We start from the raw sequence: 18,157 nt of genomic DNA on the forward strand, positions 1-18,157 counted from the left end.
CCGCCATACCAAAGAAAATGTTGGGCATAAAAAATCTCGTCCGGTCCTCCACACCGGCTGCCACCGCCGGTAGAAAGGTCGACGGGGTGGCCACTGACTCTTCGGCAACGGTCGGCCGCCTCCTGTTGCTCCTGCTGGCTCCAAATGAGCTCGAAAGCCGAAGGCGGCCGCGTCGGCCCTCATGGAGGCGCGACAATGATGAAGAAGAAAAAAGGTACTGCTACTCCTCGACCTTGTCCGACGGATCATGCACCGTCTCCGGCCACCCCTACGAACACTGCTTCGGCGCGTCCGGCCGCTGCAGCCGGCAACAAGGGTCACAACTGCCAAGTGCTTGATGAAATGCCTATTAGGTAAAAAACATTTTCCATTTCGGCCTTTGCATTTTGCGGTGATTGTTGGCGGCCGATGGATGATGGACTTTATTGGTGTTGTCTTAGTGCGGAGATGAGCATGACCAAATTCTTGACGTCTTTCGAGTCGTCTCATACGCTTGGCCTTGAGGATCTCGATTATGATCCGGTGTTCAATCATCAAGTCAAGACCCAAGAGGAGGTGGCTGAAGAGGAGTTGTCCGGGTAGGTTGTTGAAGAGGAAGAAGTTGATGAAGGTGACTGATCCAATGGGGATCAAAACCCAATCGAGCATGAAGAAACCAAGGGCAGGGACTCACAACTACAACCAAGTGGAAAATCTAGCTTTGTGCGTTGCTTGGTTGAACATCTTCATGGATGCAATGGTTTGAACGGACCAATCCAAGAATCATTTTTGGGGAGGATTACAGAGTACTACAACAACTCCGTGGATGTCATATCAAGCCACACCCAAGGCTCTCTTGGGCATCGTTGGAGCATCATCCAAGATCAATGCAATCGATGGTCTGGTTGGTCCAGTTGCATTGATCAACTGCATCATGCGCCACCAAGCAATGTGCCGGTCACGGAGTTTGGCTCTATCATTTAAGAGAAACAAGAAGTTCGGCCACAAGTCATTCACATTGTATCATTGCTATAAAGTGCTTGTGACAAAGACAAGTGGATTTAGAGACTTGCGGAGACCACTCCAAAAAGATTAATACTGAGCATACCCATTGAGGATGATGATGAAGAGGATGAAGATGCTAAAACGGAATTCCAGAACATGGAGGCAACATAGCACTTTATTTTGAACTGCTCCAAAAAGATGCTTAAAAGATTTGAAACTTTTTTACCCTTTTACATGAATACGCATGCATGTGGTCTAAGTATCTGTGAAATTTTGTTCAGTAATACGTATGTGCTGCACAAAAAAGACAAAAATTCTGCCCAGAAACACCAAAAAACAAGCCCCTAATTTTCATGTATTTGTCTTTTTTGCATCTTTTACATGCAAGCATGTGTATTGCTGAAATTTTGGCTGCATTGCTATTCGTTCATGCACAAAAAAGTTTGAAAAAAATTGAACCATAAAAATGTGGTTTTTTAAACTTCAAAATAAAGTACTCCCTTGCACCTGTGCTCGGAAGTCAATTTTCAATGAAGATTCCAACTTTACTCGAAGGATTTATTTACTCCACTAACTTTAGGAGATCGGGTAGGTCCACCCACCGTTATTGAAGTAAAATTTTACTCCACCAACTTTACTCGGTGGTTTACTCCTCTATTTTTAAGGGATCGGCTAGAAATGCACTAGGTTTCTTTTTCTTTATTACTCCCTCTTAGCCCTGGCCATCTCCGACCCGGCCCTATCGGCCCACCCAGGCCCGACCCTAAAATCCAGGGGCCTAGGTCCGATGGGCTTGCCCGTGGGCCAGGCTTGGGCTTGAGTTTTGAGCCCACCAGCGGGGCCTGGACGGGCTTGGGCTCGGCATATTGGCATTTTAAGGAAGAGGCCCGACCCATGGCCCTAAGCCCTAAGGGCTTTTCAGGGCTTTTTACCAGATGGGTCGGGTTTGGGCTTGAAAAGTAGGCCCGATGGTAGGTCCTGGGAGGACCTGGGCCTCAGTTTTCTGCCGTGGGCTTTTTAAGGCCCGAACCAAGCCCGGCCCGGCCCATGGCCAGGTATACTCCCTCTGTTCATTCATGTAAGGTGTGTTATTTTCGGCACGGTGACCAAGACACAAAATTATAGACAATTTTGGACAAATTTACCCTGGCATATCGTTGGTTAGTGGCAAGTAAGTCAGTTAATCCAGGAAAAAAGAGATACGCGCAATCGAGAGAAATACTTTCCTTCTTTTTTTGAGACAAGAAGAAACACACGGAAATATACTTTCTTTTTTCTGGAGGGCTAAGAGCGGAATTTATAATCAAAAAACAAAAATACCTGTGAACCAACCTGTTGTTGGGTGGTTAGAGGGACCGTGGTATCCCAGCCCACCAGGGTTCAAGTCCTGGTGCTCGCTTTTATTTCTGGATTATTGCAGGATTTCTGCTCATAGGGTAGGATGTGCGTGTGTGCATCCATAGGGGTGAGTGTATGCACGTGTATATGAGTGCTTGCGTCTGTACTGTGTTAAAAAAACAAATATACCTTATACTATAAAGGAACAGAGGAAGTATTAGGGAAGGAGTATGTCTAAATTTATTGTTCCTTCGCAATGCACGGACGTTATCATTAGTTTAAATCCGATATAAATCTGGGTACCGATCCTTGCCTAAAATCTCGGTGCCAAGTGGGACGGCAGTTTCCGAGTCCACCTCGACGCCGCCGCCGTCGCAAACCATAAAAAACACCCTCCACTACCCACCCCAAGTCCCCAAACACCACCTCTCCGGTCTCCGACGGCGAGGCGCAGGGGTTAGCAGGGGGTTGTCGGGGGCGGCGATGGGGGAGTACGCGGCGGCCAAGACGGCGGTGTGGTGGGACATCGAGAATTGCGCCGTCCCCCGCAACTGCGACCCCCACCTCATCGTCCAGAACATGAGCTCCGCCCTCGCCACCGCCGGCTACGTCGGCCCCATCTCCGTCTCCGCCTACGGCGACACCAGCGGCATCGCCCACAACGTCCAGCACGCCCTCTCCAGCACCGGCGTCTCCCTCCACCACGTCCCCGCCGGTACGGTCCCCCCTCCGTCCCCTCGCCCCTCTTTCTCCCAAATCCCCAACCACCCCGCTCTGCTCTTCTTATTCAATCGCTCTTGCCGTGGTGGTCCGTTCACCTCTCGCCAATGCATGTGGGTTGCGCCGCTTCGATGGTTGGTATACTCGATGGATCTGTCGCAAATACTTCAGGACGATAGTGGAATCATAGGGTTTGGATCGGGATATGATACGGGAAGTTCTTGTAGTCGTGTGTTCTTTCTTTCGATTTCTTCTATTAGTATAAACTAACTTGTTTCTACCCAAGGTGCAGTGGTCTAGAAAAAGGAGAGACATGTCTGTCTTATTCTGTCGACCTTGAATTCTTGCTGTGCTATTGTGGGCATCAATGGCGAATCTTCTATTGCAGGCTTTTTCTGGAGTTATGATAGTCCACGCCTCAAAATCCATATCTGTCTCATGGGATACTTGCTAGAAAACTCCATCCTGAATTTCCGATTTTATTAGAGAATATATGCAACTGGTTATTGCTCGGAACAATGTATATTTCGTTGTTATGTGTGTGCAGGCTAAACTTTTGTAATAACCTGCCCTTGGTATATTAGTAAATTACTTAGATTGGGCATTAGAAAATCCGAGACCAGCATTGGCAAATTACTTAGATAGGGCATTAGAAAATCAGAGACCAGCATTGGTTTTCGCTCAATGGAATACATTTCAAAGTGACTAGTGTATAGCTGAAAAGTGGATTCGGCTTTTATGTGACTCGGAAACTAGATTTTAGTTTATCTTGGGATTTATCTTGACATCCAAATAATTAAGGCCATAAAGGTTTATTACTAGCATTGAGACTGTTTACTCTTATACTAAGAAGTAGTGAGAGAAAGCTGGGTTCTTCATTGAATGAGTGAGTTGTGATGATTAGTTACCATTCTCATCTCTCAGATCCTTATTTCTTTTCATTGTTTTCCGACCATTGCAGGCATTAAAGATGCAAGTGATAAGAAGATCTTGGTTGACATGCTGTTCTGGGCTATTGACAACCCTCCGCCAGCGAATTATTTGCTAATCTCTGGTGATCGGGATTTCTCTAATGCCCTTCATAAGCTTAAGATGAGGCGGTACAATATTCTTTTAGCACAACCTCCAAATGTGTCTCAAACGCTTACTGCTGCGGCAAAGAGTGTTTGGCTCTGGAGAAGCCTTGTGGCTGGAGAACCACCATTAGCAGTGTCACCATACATAAGCAGCGCATCAAGTGGCAATAAGGATAATTTGGATACGTCAAGGAACACTGTTCCAAATTCTTCAGCCGCGGCTCGAGATACTAACCCTCAAGTGCAGAATCCTTCTCAGCATGATTATCAAAATGGTGGTAATGGTAAGGTAGATAAGCAACCCAAAGTGAAGCAACCTCGGAAAAATCAGACAGATAATGCATCTAAACCAGCAGGCAAAAAGGAAAACTCAGTTGATGGAGTCGCTGATAATTCCAAAGGAAGCACTGCTAGCCAACCAAGTCAGCCTTCTACACCATCATCAAGTTCTTCATCAAGTCCTGAACCCCAGAGTAGGGCAAAGGTGAACCAGACAAGTATACCTAAAAACCCACCCCTTTTCCTGCCTAAAAAGCCTGCAAAACCCACTAATTCCCATCAAAAGAGTGTTCCTCATGACTATTTTGGTAGTAAGAAGTCTGGTGTGTCAACTGAATCTGCACCGAAAAATGGTGCTCCTGATTCTGGCCATGGTAGTGGCCATAATCATCCAAAACACCATAACCAATCCTCTCAGCCGCCAAAACCACATAATCCAGTGACTCCTCGTCCTCACAATGGACCTGGTAATTTTCACACATCAAATTTACATAGAAGTAGTTCATGTCCACCACAAGCTCCACAAGCTGGGCATACTGGTGTTCCCACTGCACCACTGCAGTCCTGGCCAAGTGCTCCTCCTCCCCCCTATCATGTCCCGCCAGTTAATTATCCTGATATGAGTCGGCTGAATATTTCTGGATACCCCATAGGGGCTCATGACAACCAAGGTTCAAACGTTAGCTACCATCCAAACTATTCTGGTGCTGTTCAGCCTCCTTACAATAATTATAGTTACAGACATCCAACTCCACCTAATATATCCAGCAACATGCAGAATGCTGGACAATGGGGTGCAAACACTGGATGTCCGCAGCCATCTTCTGACTCTCAAATTCTTATAAGAAATATCTTAAGTGCTTTGGAAGTACTGAAGACTGAGAAGCTTGCACCAACCGAACAGCATATATCAGATTGCGTACGTTATGGAGGTGCTAATCTACCACAATTTGATGTTAAGAAGGCTCTTGAAGTTGCTATTCAGCATCAAGCTATCGTAACGAAAAAGTTAGGACTTGTGTCATTCTTTCTGGGAAAAGATGAAAATCTCTGGAAATGCGTGAATATAATGGATAACAATGCTAGGCACTCAAAAGAGACTCTAGATACTGTTCATAGGTACATATCTACTGCCCCTGGATGTTCTGCGATAAAGAACTCTCAATCAAGGTGAGATCCCACACCCAGTAATATGTGTTGATTATTTCTGTATTTTTCTTGACTTTGTGGTTAAAAGCATTTTAATTTTTATTTGTTTCTAGGTATCACGCTGCAACTCTGTTGAAGAAAACATGCTTGAAACGTCTTTCCCTTGGCGAAGTTCTTCAGGTTTTGTATATCGCAACCGATAAAATGAAGTGGTTTGTTCCTCACTCTTCAGGCTGGCAGCCTCTCTCATGGAACGTGATAGTGGCTGATACTGCTCCAGATGCTAGTGGAAAATCCTAGCCTGGCCACATTTCTCTTCTCACATTGGATGGACAATTTGAGTTCTGGTAGTTGGTACAAACTCTTGAAAGGCTGTGGTCTGGTGAGGTTAGAACTAATATGGTGGCCCAGTCTACATTTTGCCAGTATTTCCGTTTCAGAATGATGTCGCGGGTAGTTTAAACTTGGTGTATGAGCTCTGGTTTCACTATTGTAGAATGGTACTTCTGTCAGTTAGTTGGTTTTTGCAATTCGAAGACACGGAGGGATACAGAAGGTTCATGATCTTTTGTTCAGGTAGTGCAACAATGCCTGATTTTAGAGGTTATGATCTGTTCTTCCCCAAGTGGGCATAAGGAGTTGATTTCGAGCTAGCCTGCCGTGTTGGCTCCTGAAGCTGTTGCTATTCAAGGTGTTCAACGAAGCACCAGCATAGAAGCTCACTTGTAAGTCTTAAAATGCATGGATTGTTAATCAAAAGCTACCATTGCTATGGCTCCTGGCACATGGCAATAGCCTGAAGATTGCATTTGAAATATGCCTTCAGCATAGTTTGCCTTGCCAAACCTGTCATGCTGTGTGTAGATACTGGCCCGGTGCTTGCCAAACTTGTCATTTGAAATGCCTTAAGCATAGTTAACTCCATGGCATCCTTTTGTTGCCTTTCCCTGCTGAGGAAAGGTTGGGAGTCATCCCGTACATTGGGGGTGTCTTGTAATAACCATGATGACAATTACATTCTGTGGTCAATGTAAATTATCTTAAGTTCTTGCTTTTGCTAGTGATGCTGGGTATCATGTTGATGTTGTGAATTGCATTGCGTGTGATGATTGACACCTTGTTCACGCCTTTTATAACGAGCTGTGGGTAGCTGACACTAGGCCAACTTTTATGTTCATCGTGCATGTAAAAAGATACCAAAATGGTTTCAACATGACAAACTTTTCGACGATTTATACCCATGTGTAGATTGCTCTGCCCTCTACTAAACTGATTTTCAGCATGTAGTAAGGGCTGTCCATGAATGAAGAAATTATAAGTAGGAACTATGGTCTGAATGGATCTCTGAACTCACAATATACGAACACGCAAACAAACGGGAGTTGCGTTTCGGCTCCCAGAAGCATATGCTCCTGGGGTGAACAAAAACTAACAAATAGGAAACAAACTGAAAAAAAAACTATTTTGTGTATGTTCAACATTAGTGTTTTTTCACACAAAAAGGAACAGTTGTGTTTCGTCAGGCAAAAAAGACAAAAATACAGTGCTCTAGAAATGCCAAAAATTGGCACTCAATTATTAGTTTTTGTACAGGTTGCAATGCTTGGGCTTTCACCATAAAAAATTGCAAATTACATTTGAAAATGAACATTTAAATGTCTGAATTGTCTTGTATATTTTCACATTTGTAAATGTATTTTTGGCGCGCAGGAGCATATGCTCCCTAGAGCTAAATTGAACATCTACAAAGCATGTGTCTTTTCTTTGAAATCACAAGGGTGCCTTTATTCAGTGCAGAGATTGTTTTGCATCTCAAATTGCAACATGCAGATCTTCTCTTTACTCCCTCCGATCCATATGTGTATGGATCGGAGGGAGTAGCTTATATATATGGATATGGACAGTACAATGGATTTCCATTATGGAAGAAAAGGGTTCTGAGAGGAACACACATCCTTTTGCCGCTGGTATGCCCTTCATGAAACCAAAATGGATTTCTCAATCAGCAATGATTGTAGATCTTGATGTTTTCTCTTGAAAAAAGAGTGTAAGTATGGTTACCTCGAAGCGCTGTAGGAACCAAAGGAAACTGCGGCACAAATTATGAGCAGAAAGGGGGCTTTAATCAATATCTTGTTTGATCTTCTGTATCCCGTTGGAACACCAGACCTCATTACATGTACTGCATTTCACGCATGATCATCTCATCAGCTACAAAGATGGAGGAAACAACAAATCTGCATTCTGAAACCAAATTTACCTTCCATTCTGTTCCCAAATCTTCGACCTGCAAACCGCAATGAGCATACCATAATCCCATCAGTCGAACCAATTGCAACTCAGGTGCGAAATGATAAAGGAAAAACAAAGGCTGGTTATCAAAGTGAACAGGGAACATACCATCCTTCAAACAAGAATATGCTTCTACTATCTGCAAAACACAAACACGATTAAGCTTTGATTACAATTGTCGGAAAGAAATCAAATTCAGGAAATTGATTGCGATCCTCGTACGGAAAACCACATTCAAATTTAACATTCACTCAACTGGAAAAAGTGTTAGCACATTCAAATTTCACTAAATCTCTTGGATGCCCGGGAATGCCAAATATATGTCCATAAGCTGAACAGTTCACGTAAAGCTCAGGAACTACATTAAGATCAAACCTATGCTCATTTTGATATCAACGATTTACTTGTGGAAGAGCAATTAGCATGGTGACTCCAAAAGCTATACAAGCATTCTAAAGCTCAGCAAGTACATTAAGATCACATCTATGCTCATTTTGACATCAGCGATTCAATTATGAATGAGCAATTAGCATGGTATAAAGGTTGCTTCAAAAATTAGCATGATCAAGCTAAATACTCGTCTAATTGACTTTCATGCCTGAATAACACCATGAACAAGGAACACGCAAATAACAAACATCATGATGCCTGAAGTTCTTCACCATGACTGTTTTGTACCTGACCTGCTTGAATTTTGACTCTGCTTGAGGCTTCTGATGTGTCGGTACACGATCGGGATGGGACTCCATGACCATTCTTCTATACGCAGCCTTCACCTGGAACAGAAGATTCAGAGCATATGTAAACTCAAATTTCGGAGATTGGCACCCACGTTTCACCAAAATCCAGCAGAAATAGCTAACAGATTAGCTCGTCGGAGCAAGATCTAGCCAGATAAAGCTAGACTATCATCCTGAGATGACCGCCGGTTGGATATTCGCAGGGGGAGCAAAGACAGGGAGGAAGGGGGCGGAATTGGGGAGATGGATACCTCGGAAGGGGACGGCCGGGAGTAGGGAGCGAAGCCCAGGAGCTCCATGGCCTCGCTGCTCCTCATCTCTGATCTCTCCCCCTTGCTTCCTCGTGCGATCGCGCCGGACAAACACTGATCGGCGGCAGCGGCGACGACGGCGGGGCGGCTGGCCGGTCAGGTTGGTCGCGGTAGGGGGTAGGCGCAGCGCTCGAACGAAGCAGGAGCAGCCACGGCCGCTCCACGTATTTGCGACGCGCGGCAGGCCTCGCTGGCAGCTTCCTGGCCGCCAGATCCAGGATCCGCCGATCGCACGGCCGAGACGAGCTCACCGAGCCGTCACAGCGTGCTGCTCGTGCACCCGCCGAACTCGAACGCTTCAAGCAAGCTCTCGGCGATGCGCGCGCGAGGGGGCGGCGCGGCCGCGCCGCGGCCGGAGCACCTGGCGGCGCACGCGCGGCTCGTCAAGTCGGCGGACGCGGACCCGTTCGTCGTCAGCACCGTCATGCGCGCCTACCTCCGCTCCTCGCTCCCGCTGCAGGCCCTGCTCGTCCTCCGCGGCCTCCTCCCGCGCGCGCCCCGCCTCCTCGCCAACTCCTTCTCCCTCTCCCTCGCCCTCCAGGCCTGCGCCGCCTCCGCCGCGCTCGCCTCGTCCGCCGCGACCCGGCCGCTCGGCGCCTCGCTCCACGCGCGCGCGGTCAGGTCCGGCTTCGCCGCCGCCGACCTCTTCGTGCGCACCGCGCTCGTCGAGATGTACGCCAAGTCGGGCCGCGCGGAGCTCGCGCGCGCCGCGTTCGACGAGGCGCCCCGCCGGGACGTGTTCCTCTGCAACGTCATGCTCGCGGCCTACGTCGCGCGCGGCGAGGTCGCGGAGGCGAGGAGGGTGTTCGACGGAATGCGGGACAGGGACCTGGTGTCCTGGAACACGATGATCCACGGGTACGCCGTGAGAGGGGACGTCGGCATGGCGAGGGAGATATTCGACGCGACGAGCGACAGGGACGCCTTCTCGTGGAGCTCGATGATCTCCGCGTACGCCAAGGGCCGTCGGTCCAAGGAGGCGCTGGAGCTGTGGAAGGTGATGCGAGCGGCACGTGTCGCTCCAGACTGCATCACCATGGTGAGCGTGCTCTCGGCATGCAGCGACATGGGGGCGCTGACCATTGGCGCAGAGGTACACCAGTTTGTCGAGAGCCACAGGGTTGAGGTAGACATGAAGCTGGGTACTGCTCTGGTTGACATGTATGCCAAGTGCGGCGACATTGAGAATTCTCTGAAGGTGTTCCGCGCTATGCCTGTGATGGATGTGCTTACTTGGAGTTCAATGATCATCGGACTGGCCAATCACGGACTTGGCCATGATGCTCTAAGTTTGTTCTCAGAGATGATATCACAAGGACTGCAACCAAATGAGATCACCTTCGTTGGAGTTCTTATGGCGTGCACTCATGTTGGTCTAGTGAGTGATGGCAAGAAGTATTTCAGCTCAATGACTGACGTTCACGGTGTGGTGCCAAGGGTCGAGCACTACGGATGCATGGTCGATCTTTTGGGTCGTGCAGGCCATGTTGAGGAGGCAATGCAGCTTATCAGGAGCATGCCTTTTGAGCCTGATGCAATTATTTGGAGAACACTTCTTGGCGCCTGTCGCATCCATAAGAATGTGGAGATTGCAGAGGAAGCTATGGCCAAATTGAAAGTATTGGATCCTCTTGCAGATGGACACTATGTGTTGCTGTCAAACATATATGCACAAGCAAACTCATGGGAAGGTGTTGCAGAAATGAGAAAGACGATCAAGAGGGAGAACATTCAGAGGGTTCCGGGAAGAAGTTCGATCGAATGGGAGAACACAGTTCACGAGTTTGTTTCCGGTGATAGATCGCATCCGAGGATCGAGGAGATCTACAAAATGTTGGAAAAGATGATTGGCCGGTTAACACAAGCAGGATATAGGCCAATGACAAGCTTGGTATTGCAAGATATTGATGAGCAGTCTAAGAAGCGGGCACTGGCTGAACATAGCGAGAAGCTGGCCATTGCTTTTGGGCTGCTGACCACCCCTCCAGGGTCAACTCTTCGAATAACAAAGAACCTCAGAGCTTGTGAAGACTGCCATTCAGCGATTAAGCTTATATCCTTGGTATATGGTCGCAAGTTGATTGTTAGAGACCGGAATCGTTTCCACCATTTTAGTGAAGGGCAGTGCTCATGTAAGGATTACTGGTAAACTTAGAACCTTCTGTACCAGAAAAAGTTTTGGTGTAGCAATTGTTTGTCCGTACCCTGCTAGCATTCTGAAGTTTAAGGTTGCTAGATATTCTTATACTTGAGCATGCATCTGAAAGAACTGCACTAGAAGAACAATCTTCTATAGTATCATATATTATATTCTTCCGAAAGTCATGGAAGTCATTTAGAAGCTGAAGGATTTGGACAGAAGATGTGCCTTCCAGTATACATCAAACTTAAGAGGGGAAACAAAGAACAGGTAATTCTTATATGCACACTTCAACTGTTTACATAACATTTCATACATAATCAGTAGCAAATCTGCCCAAAGTAATAAAAATAAAACTATCATGAACCATCCAAGAGAAATCTTTTTTTCCTCGGCTGGTCAATATTTGGTATTTGAATGGTGTAACTTGTATATCTACAACTTGGTTTTACAAAAATGTGTCATACATGGTACCTAGTGGTGGCCTGGTGGGTCCTCTTGTTTAAAAGGGAGGATCCTTTTACCTAGTAGGCTCTTTTGCTAGAAAAAGGCAGGGGGCCGTTTTATCAAAAGCTACTATTAAATCGATAAAGCTCTTGTCTTATGGAGTCGTTCTTCAGAAGTTGCTGGCTTTTGCATATTCCCAAGTCGTCTGAGAGCGTTGCACACAGCTGCAGCAAGAATGTCATAGGTTATAAATTGTGATTTGGATGTTATGCTGTGACCGAAATGATCAAGAAATAAACAAATTATTTAATACGGACTCAGCAAGGGAAGTAACTCTACCTGTCTGTATAGGGAGCAGTCTCCACATGACCTTTTTAGCTCAACAACATAAAGAGATTCATTGATCTCAAACACCTGGAATCACAGCGCAACTATGTTAAGGTGCAGCAATGCTGTCTAACAGGAACACAATGCACCATGAAATGGAAGCTGTATTGGATAGTTACTTCTTCTTTTTTATTAATCTGTATTTTTAACTGTGACATATTCAATATGATAAAAGTACCTCAGCAGAAATTAATAATGATCCATGCCCTCTTGGATTTGTTGGTCCCTTGCGCTCTTGGATCACTTTTAGCTGTAGAACATGATAATATAGCTGTCAACATCACTGACTGAAGAAAACAAAGTTTGTACACAATCCATTGAAACAATTGAGTTTTAACATCATGCAGTTATTAGCCCATAGACACATCTGAGGTCTCTAACCTTGCCATTGTTCTTCTGTACTTGGAAGCCCATATTTATGACATTGCTCTCTATCTTCTCAAATAGATAAGTAGGGGGATAGTTTGATGCAAATCTGGTTTTTCTTTCTGAGACATCCTGCAACGAAGTCACACATCTGAGTTTAGTGGAGGGTCACTACTACAATGAAGGGCATTTATAACCCCATAATATTGGCATAGCAGATGTGCAGTGAGGACATGTACATAATTAGGACAACAATCAGTGGCGTTGTCAGTCACTGGTTCCTGTCTGCTATTATTTTCTTACATTGCGTAACATGTTTGTTGTTTGCTGTACTTATTATCTCAGGTGTGGCCCTTCCAAGTTAGATCCTGTTAGATGTATGGGTTTGGATTGTATCTAGCTTAGATAGACCCTTTGGTAGTAATTTTGAGGAAGTAAAATGCATGAGCATACACTAACAAATGAGATGAAGAAACAAATATTGGACTCACTTCTTTCTCAAAAAACCCAGATAAATCAAGGCACGAGGACATTCCGATGAGTTGAAAAGCATTCATCTGGTTGATTGCGGGGTTGTCTGGAATGCCATTGTGCTTCAAAAAAACCAGATGAAGTTCAGTCTTTGTCACTCAGTTAAAATTTAAAACCATGTGATTATACAGCAAATATCAGTGCACATCACATAGGCTACCTTGGTCATGTGGGAGTTGTCATCACCAACGTAATTATCGTCATCATCATCAAAAGGCACTGCTGGAGTATAACTTTGATTGAACCAATCGTGCTCCCTTAGTCCGTCCATGCCAAGGCGGGTAATGGGGTTCGGATCCAGGAGTTTTCGCAGTATATCTTGGGCTCCTGGCGAAAGCCATTTAGGAATACGATAATCCCCTTTCAGAATCTGAGAATAATATAACACTGTGAGATATGGCCGCAGCAAAAAAAAAAGAGCAGATTTTGCTAGCGTGGGCCTCGATTCTTTGCTTCATACCTTCTGATAAAGGACAACCATATTTTCGTCATCGAACGGAAGATTCCCTGTAAGCATCACATAGAGGATAACACCACAGGACCATACATCTGACATGGAGCCATCATAACCTTTGTTGAGAAGGACCTACACACATACACCACTATCAGAAATTCCATCCTTCTTATGGAGTAAACAGAAGAATCATGAACCAGTATTAGGTTCAGAGCCAGAGGAAATAATGCCTAGTCCTTACCTCAGGGGCTATGTAGTTAGGGCTGCCACATGTGGTATGCAGTAATCCATCTTTCTGAAAATGGGGCTTTGTTTTAGACACCAGGGGAATGATTCAGCTACCCAAAAGGAAAAATACCATACCCGTTGATGCTGTGGAAGGGCACTTAGTCCAAAATCAGAGACCTTTATGTTCCCTTTCGCATCAACCAGGACATTCTCGGGCTACAGAAGGTGCGGAAGAATGTCAGGTCTTAATCACGTATCCATTCATAGTTCGGGATCAAAAGGTGGAAACTCTCAGTAGTTACTTACCTTAAGGTCCCTATGATAAACCCCCCTCTCGTGGCAATAGCTTACAGCGTCCATTAGCTGCTGGAACAGTTTCCTCCCTTCCTTCTCCGGCAGCTTGCCCTTTAGTGCCTGTCATGCATTAGGGAGTGTTAGACATAGACGCATCTGAAGCATGCTTAGCCACAGTGAGAGCATAAGGAGAAGAATCCTTACGATTTTCTCAAATAGCTCTCCTCCGTTTACATACTCGAGGACCATGTATATCTTGGTCTTGCTCGCGGCGACCTGCAGAAGAAGGGGTGAAATTGTAACACACCCAGGCTGGCCAAGGATAAAGTGGACGTGGATAGTCGTTACAGAAATGCCTGATTGCTTAACCTCTTAAAAATAAAATTTGGTACGATTTCTGTTTTTCCGTGCAATTTTATATTCCAGGGAAATCACATTTTCAACGGAGGATGATGGCCTCAGCTTTCTTGGCTGGTACTGCATCTCCACTAGATTGCAGTTTCATCGTTAATGCATTATAATTTAGAGATTGTAGGGTGCAATTCTACGTTTCAGGGGACCAAATTTCTAATGCTTTGCTTCGGCGTGCAGGCATCGCTTTCCTGACCTTTCTTTCCGATCGCAGGAAGCCAAGGAGCAAGCCTAACATGGATGGAGTTTGAGTTTATCCACTAACGCAAGCAGTCGGCGAGCCAAACACTCAAAAGAAACGGTCTAGTTTCCCCCCAACAAGCCTCCCTTTTCCAAGTTATCCTTAAAATTACTATTGTTGTCTAGCCCGTTTGGCACTTATCTCTCCATTGCAATCCTATCGTGTAGCCGCTTTGCTTTGGTTCTTATCCTCTCTCTCTGCATTGCATTTTTCAGTATGTGATGTGATGATGCCGTGCAATGGCTTGCAGGACCAAGGAGCTGCCTGAAACGCGTAAACGATAAACTAGACGGCTCCCCCTCCCTCAATGATTGTGTTCCGTTTTGGGGGCACTCGTTTGGTGGCTTCCGGGTTGCTTAAGTTATTGCTAACACAGGGCGTCCTTATCCGATCGCCGTCGTTCGCCGCGGTGGGCCGACGGCGGCCGCCGGATCCCCGGATCCCACGGCTGAGATGGCACGCGGACGTCCGGTCAGGTTAGCATGATCTTGACTAGTATCATAATGCCCAATGGACGTCATCAGATGTTGACAGCCAGTGTTTGTTTCTTTGCTGCACGTAACTAGTACGCTGGATCTTGGCCAATCTCAATGGTCGCACTAGTATAATACACACAGGGCAGAAAAATAATGCTCGCCCTGGTATAATAATGCTGAGAAAATAGTGCAAGGCAGAAAATTAAATGGTGGCGTGTAACACGAGATCGACAGGGCTCTTGCCCTTTCCTGCTCCGGCTGGGTAGAAAATTCATTGTCTGGCTGGCTAGTCACCTCGAGCGTTCCTTTCTTTTACACCGATGTCGCAGTCGAGAAAAAAAAAGAGAGGAAAGAACCTATTTTTAACCGCGCATGTGGGCGGTTATTCAAAGCGGACTGCTGGGTCGCTCGGTGAGTCTTCTTCTACCTATCGTCTCCGCAGCCAAAATAAGTTTGAGATAAAATAATTGGAACCCGCCGCAGCTCTGGAGGTTCAGACGGCAACTTCAATGGCGCACAGTGTGGCTGCGAATCGATGTGCCGATCACGCGATTGGCGCTCATTTACTCCCACCCAACCACCCGAGTACCCAATCCATTGTGCCTTCGGCGGCCATGCCCTCCCCAAGAACATTTCAACAAGAAGAAACCAGGAGAAAAAAGACAACGAATTTACCGAACAATCTGAAGGAAAAAATTGGGGGAGGAGTTGTGAACTCTTACCTCGTAGAGGCGGACGACGTTGGGGTGCTTGAGCAGCTTCAGCGTCGCGATCTCCGTCTTTATCTGCGCCACCACAACCACGAATAAGCAAGACGAAAGAATCCAGGAAACAATCTTCATGGCGAGGGGGGCGCGCACCTGCTCGTCGATCTTCATGGCGAGGATGCGCTGGCGGTCGAGGATCTTGATGGCGAAGGCGCGGCCGGTGTCGGCGTGCCGCGCCAGCCTCACCTTGCCGAAGTGCCCCTCCCCGAGCGTCCGCCCCATCTCGTACTTGCCCATCCGCATTGCTCCCTCCGACGCCGCCATGCCGGCGCGGCGCGCGCGGCGCGGGCGCGGGTTCCCCGGCCTGCCGGCACCTCCCTCTCGGCGGGCGGAAAGGTCAAGAAGGATAGGACTCGAGAGCGAGAGCTAGAGCGCGCGCGGGTGCGGGTTCGCCGACCTGCCGGCACCTCTCGGCGGGGGGAAAGGTCAAGAAGACGCGGGAGCAGCTAGGACCCGAGAGCGAGGGCGAGCTAGAGCGCGCACGCGCGTGCGTGGTGGGGTGGACTGGAGGCTGGGAGAACGTTAGGTGGAGGGCAGGGAGAGCGCGGGCTTTTATCGGAGCTTGGCCTTGGCGCCTCGGGTGCTCGAGAGAGTTTTTATGGGGGAGGAGGAATGGTTTCTGATGACCCGACCCAGACTCAACCTCAATTTGACTTCATCAAGTTCTTATTTTTCCTTTTCTTTTTTCCTTTTTTTTATGTCTCAAAGGAATCAGGGGGAATCAGGCTTGGCCGCACGCTAAAGAGTGTGTGTTGCGTGCGTGTCTTATCCGGATGGTGATCCGCAGATCATTCGTACTCGTATTAATTTGTTGCATAATTGAAGCTGGATGAGAAAAGTCGGAGTTTGGTCCTTTTATTCGACGGCAAAGACTGTTGATCGTGTCTTTGGGTGTTTTGTTTATCGACACTTTGTCAAATTATTAGAAAGCTGTATCGTATCATCCACCAAATGGAACGCCTTTTCGCTTCTCGACGGCCGTTTATCTTTTTCCAAAACACGCGGGAGAATATGCAACCATTTTGTGCGTCCCCTTCAGAACAGGAATAAAATAAAGGGGGAACAGCTATGTGTGTCGCGACCGCCATTTCAATTGCGAGAGCTCATGCGTTGGTGACATGCTCTCAATCAGCAGGCGCGCTGATGTCCAAGTCCAACGCTAGATTCAAAGGCATGATTGCCAAGGGGGGCCGATATCACGGTGCTTCGTTGCTTTCTATCTAGCCTTTGCAGAGCCAGATCCGATCCACGTGTGTGCTCGCAAATGAAGCTCCTAGTAAATCATACGTGCAACGCGCACGCAACCACCGGCCCTGACTACCACACTTCCCTCCTGGTTCAAAGTACTCGAGTTTTATAAAAGGAAAAAAGGTTCAAAGTACGTACTATAGTACTCGACTGTTAGCTCCAGGTACACGGCATGGTGTGTCCCTACCTATCAATGAAGCGCCGGGGTGCTAATTAACTTAACCAAAATTTGCCTAACCAAATGAAGCAACCCTGTCCCGCATCGATGGGTCACTGATTATGATTTGATCCCGACGGGAGGTGTATGTATATGCAGTATGATACACGAGCGGCGGGACCGCTTCTTGTCCATATACGTACTCGTATGCGCGATTGCCGTTCACCGCATCCATTCATCCCGAGGCCATTTGAGGAAAAAACAATAATATTGTGTCCGGGATCGAAGTGAGGCTGCGGCGCGGCCGCGCGTCTGCTCCTGTGCTGCCGATGGCCATCCGCCGATCCATGCGTCGACATCCGTATCAGAATCGCGGCCGGGTGGGGCGGGTGTGGGTGTGGCCCGCGGGTGGCCCCGTTGATCGGGTCGAGCAGTCCGGCGATCGATCGAGCCGGTCGGCGCGGCTGTACGTGGCCGGCAGGGGCCGCGGGGCGCGGTGACCGCGTTGTCCCCGTCCCGCGCGGCATCCCACCGTCGCCCAGCCAGAGCGCGCGCGCTCGCCCTCCTGGCGTCGTCTGGTGGCGGTAGCCGCATGCGTGTGCCCGCTCGCGCGTTGACTGGCGGGTGAGGGTGTGGGGCGGTTGCTTCCTGGATGGCCGGCGCCGCGCGGGGAAGCGTTCGGGTTTTTGCACGCGTTTGCGGCGAAAAGGCTGGCGGCTCCGGGGACTATGGGACCGGAAAAGGAGAAACCAGCGTAACGTTACTATCATCATAGTGGGTAGTAACATAAGTATAGTATCATGTAAGCCTTCATTTATTATGTTGTAGACTCATTTTGTATTGAGGTGCGTTATGTTATGGTAACATATCATGTTACCACAAGCACCTCTCTCCTCATTAACTCCATGCCACATAAGCATATATGTCTTGGAATGTGTTATGTTACTATCTAAGTTACTCCCACTATGGCTAGCCTAATGGGTGACAAGGCGCTTTCCAGTGTAAGACATTAGGTTTGGGGAACCGGCACAACCCTCTAGGGGTGGCCTATCACATATATATAATGAGGTGGTATACAATGTTACAGTATACACATGTATATACAGAAGCTATACAGTCTA

General features: G+C 47.3%; 4 protein-coding genes across 4 annotated transcripts; 2 read left to right on the top strand and 2 right to left on the bottom strand.

Annotated features, from left to right (window-relative positions):
• The first annotated feature begins 2,673 nt into the window (after positions 1-2,673).
• LOC119362826 lies at positions 2,674-5,990 on the top strand. The gene is made up of 3 exons (XM_037628093.1): positions 2,674-3,037; positions 4,004-5,567; positions 5,660-5,990. Exons 1-3 carry the CDS (start codon positions 2,806-2,808, stop codon positions 5,844-5,846), a joined length of 1,983 nt encoding a protein of 660 aa, XP_037483990.1. The 5' UTR covers positions 2,674-2,805; the 3' UTR covers positions 5,847-5,990.
• A 1,173-nt stretch (positions 5,991-7,163) lies between these two features.
• LOC119367462 (chaperone protein DnaJ-like) lies at positions 7,164-8,895 on the bottom strand. Its single transcript, XM_037632966.1, has 6 exons — positions 8,830-8,895; positions 8,522-8,614; positions 7,947-7,977; positions 7,807-7,833; positions 7,608-7,728; positions 7,164-7,520 (listed from the first exon to the last, which is right to left on the bottom strand). The coding sequence occupies exons 1-6, from the start codon at positions 8,893-8,895 to the stop codon at positions 7,466-7,468; spliced, it is 393 nt and encodes a 130-aa protein (XP_037488863.1). The 3' UTR covers positions 7,164-7,465.
• Positions 8,896-9,205: 310 nt separating this feature from the next.
• LOC119360736 (pentatricopeptide repeat-containing protein ELI1, chloroplastic-like) lies at positions 9,206-11,126 on the top strand. The gene is made up of 2 exons (XM_037626250.1): positions 9,206-9,358; positions 9,431-11,126. The coding sequence occupies exons 1-2, from the start codon at positions 9,206-9,208 to the stop codon at positions 11,036-11,038; spliced, it is 1,761 nt and encodes a 586-aa protein (XP_037482147.1). The 3' UTR covers positions 11,039-11,126.
• Positions 11,127-11,276: 150 nt separating this feature from the next.
• LOC119362827 (CBL-interacting protein kinase 21-like) lies at positions 11,277-16,202 on the bottom strand. Its single transcript, XM_037628094.1, has 13 exons — positions 15,725-16,202; positions 15,587-15,649; positions 13,941-14,012; positions 13,749-13,856; positions 13,578-13,658; positions 13,456-13,509; positions 13,221-13,346; positions 12,921-13,130; positions 12,721-12,822; positions 12,245-12,361; positions 12,042-12,113; positions 11,816-11,890; positions 11,277-11,700 (listed from the first exon to the last, which is right to left on the bottom strand). The coding sequence occupies exons 1-13, from the start codon at positions 15,893-15,895 to the stop codon at positions 11,596-11,598; spliced, it is 1,356 nt and encodes a 451-aa protein (XP_037483991.1). The 5' UTR covers positions 15,896-16,202; the 3' UTR covers positions 11,277-11,595.
• Positions 16,203-18,157: the final 1,955 nt, after the last annotated feature.

This window comes from Triticum dicoccoides, chromosome 2B, assembly GCF_002162155.2.
Source record: "Triticum dicoccoides isolate Atlit2015 ecotype Zavitan chromosome 2B, WEW_v2.0, whole genome shotgun sequence".
Classification (NCBI taxonomy): Eukaryota; Viridiplantae; Streptophyta; class Magnoliopsida; order Poales; family Poaceae; genus Triticum; species Triticum dicoccoides.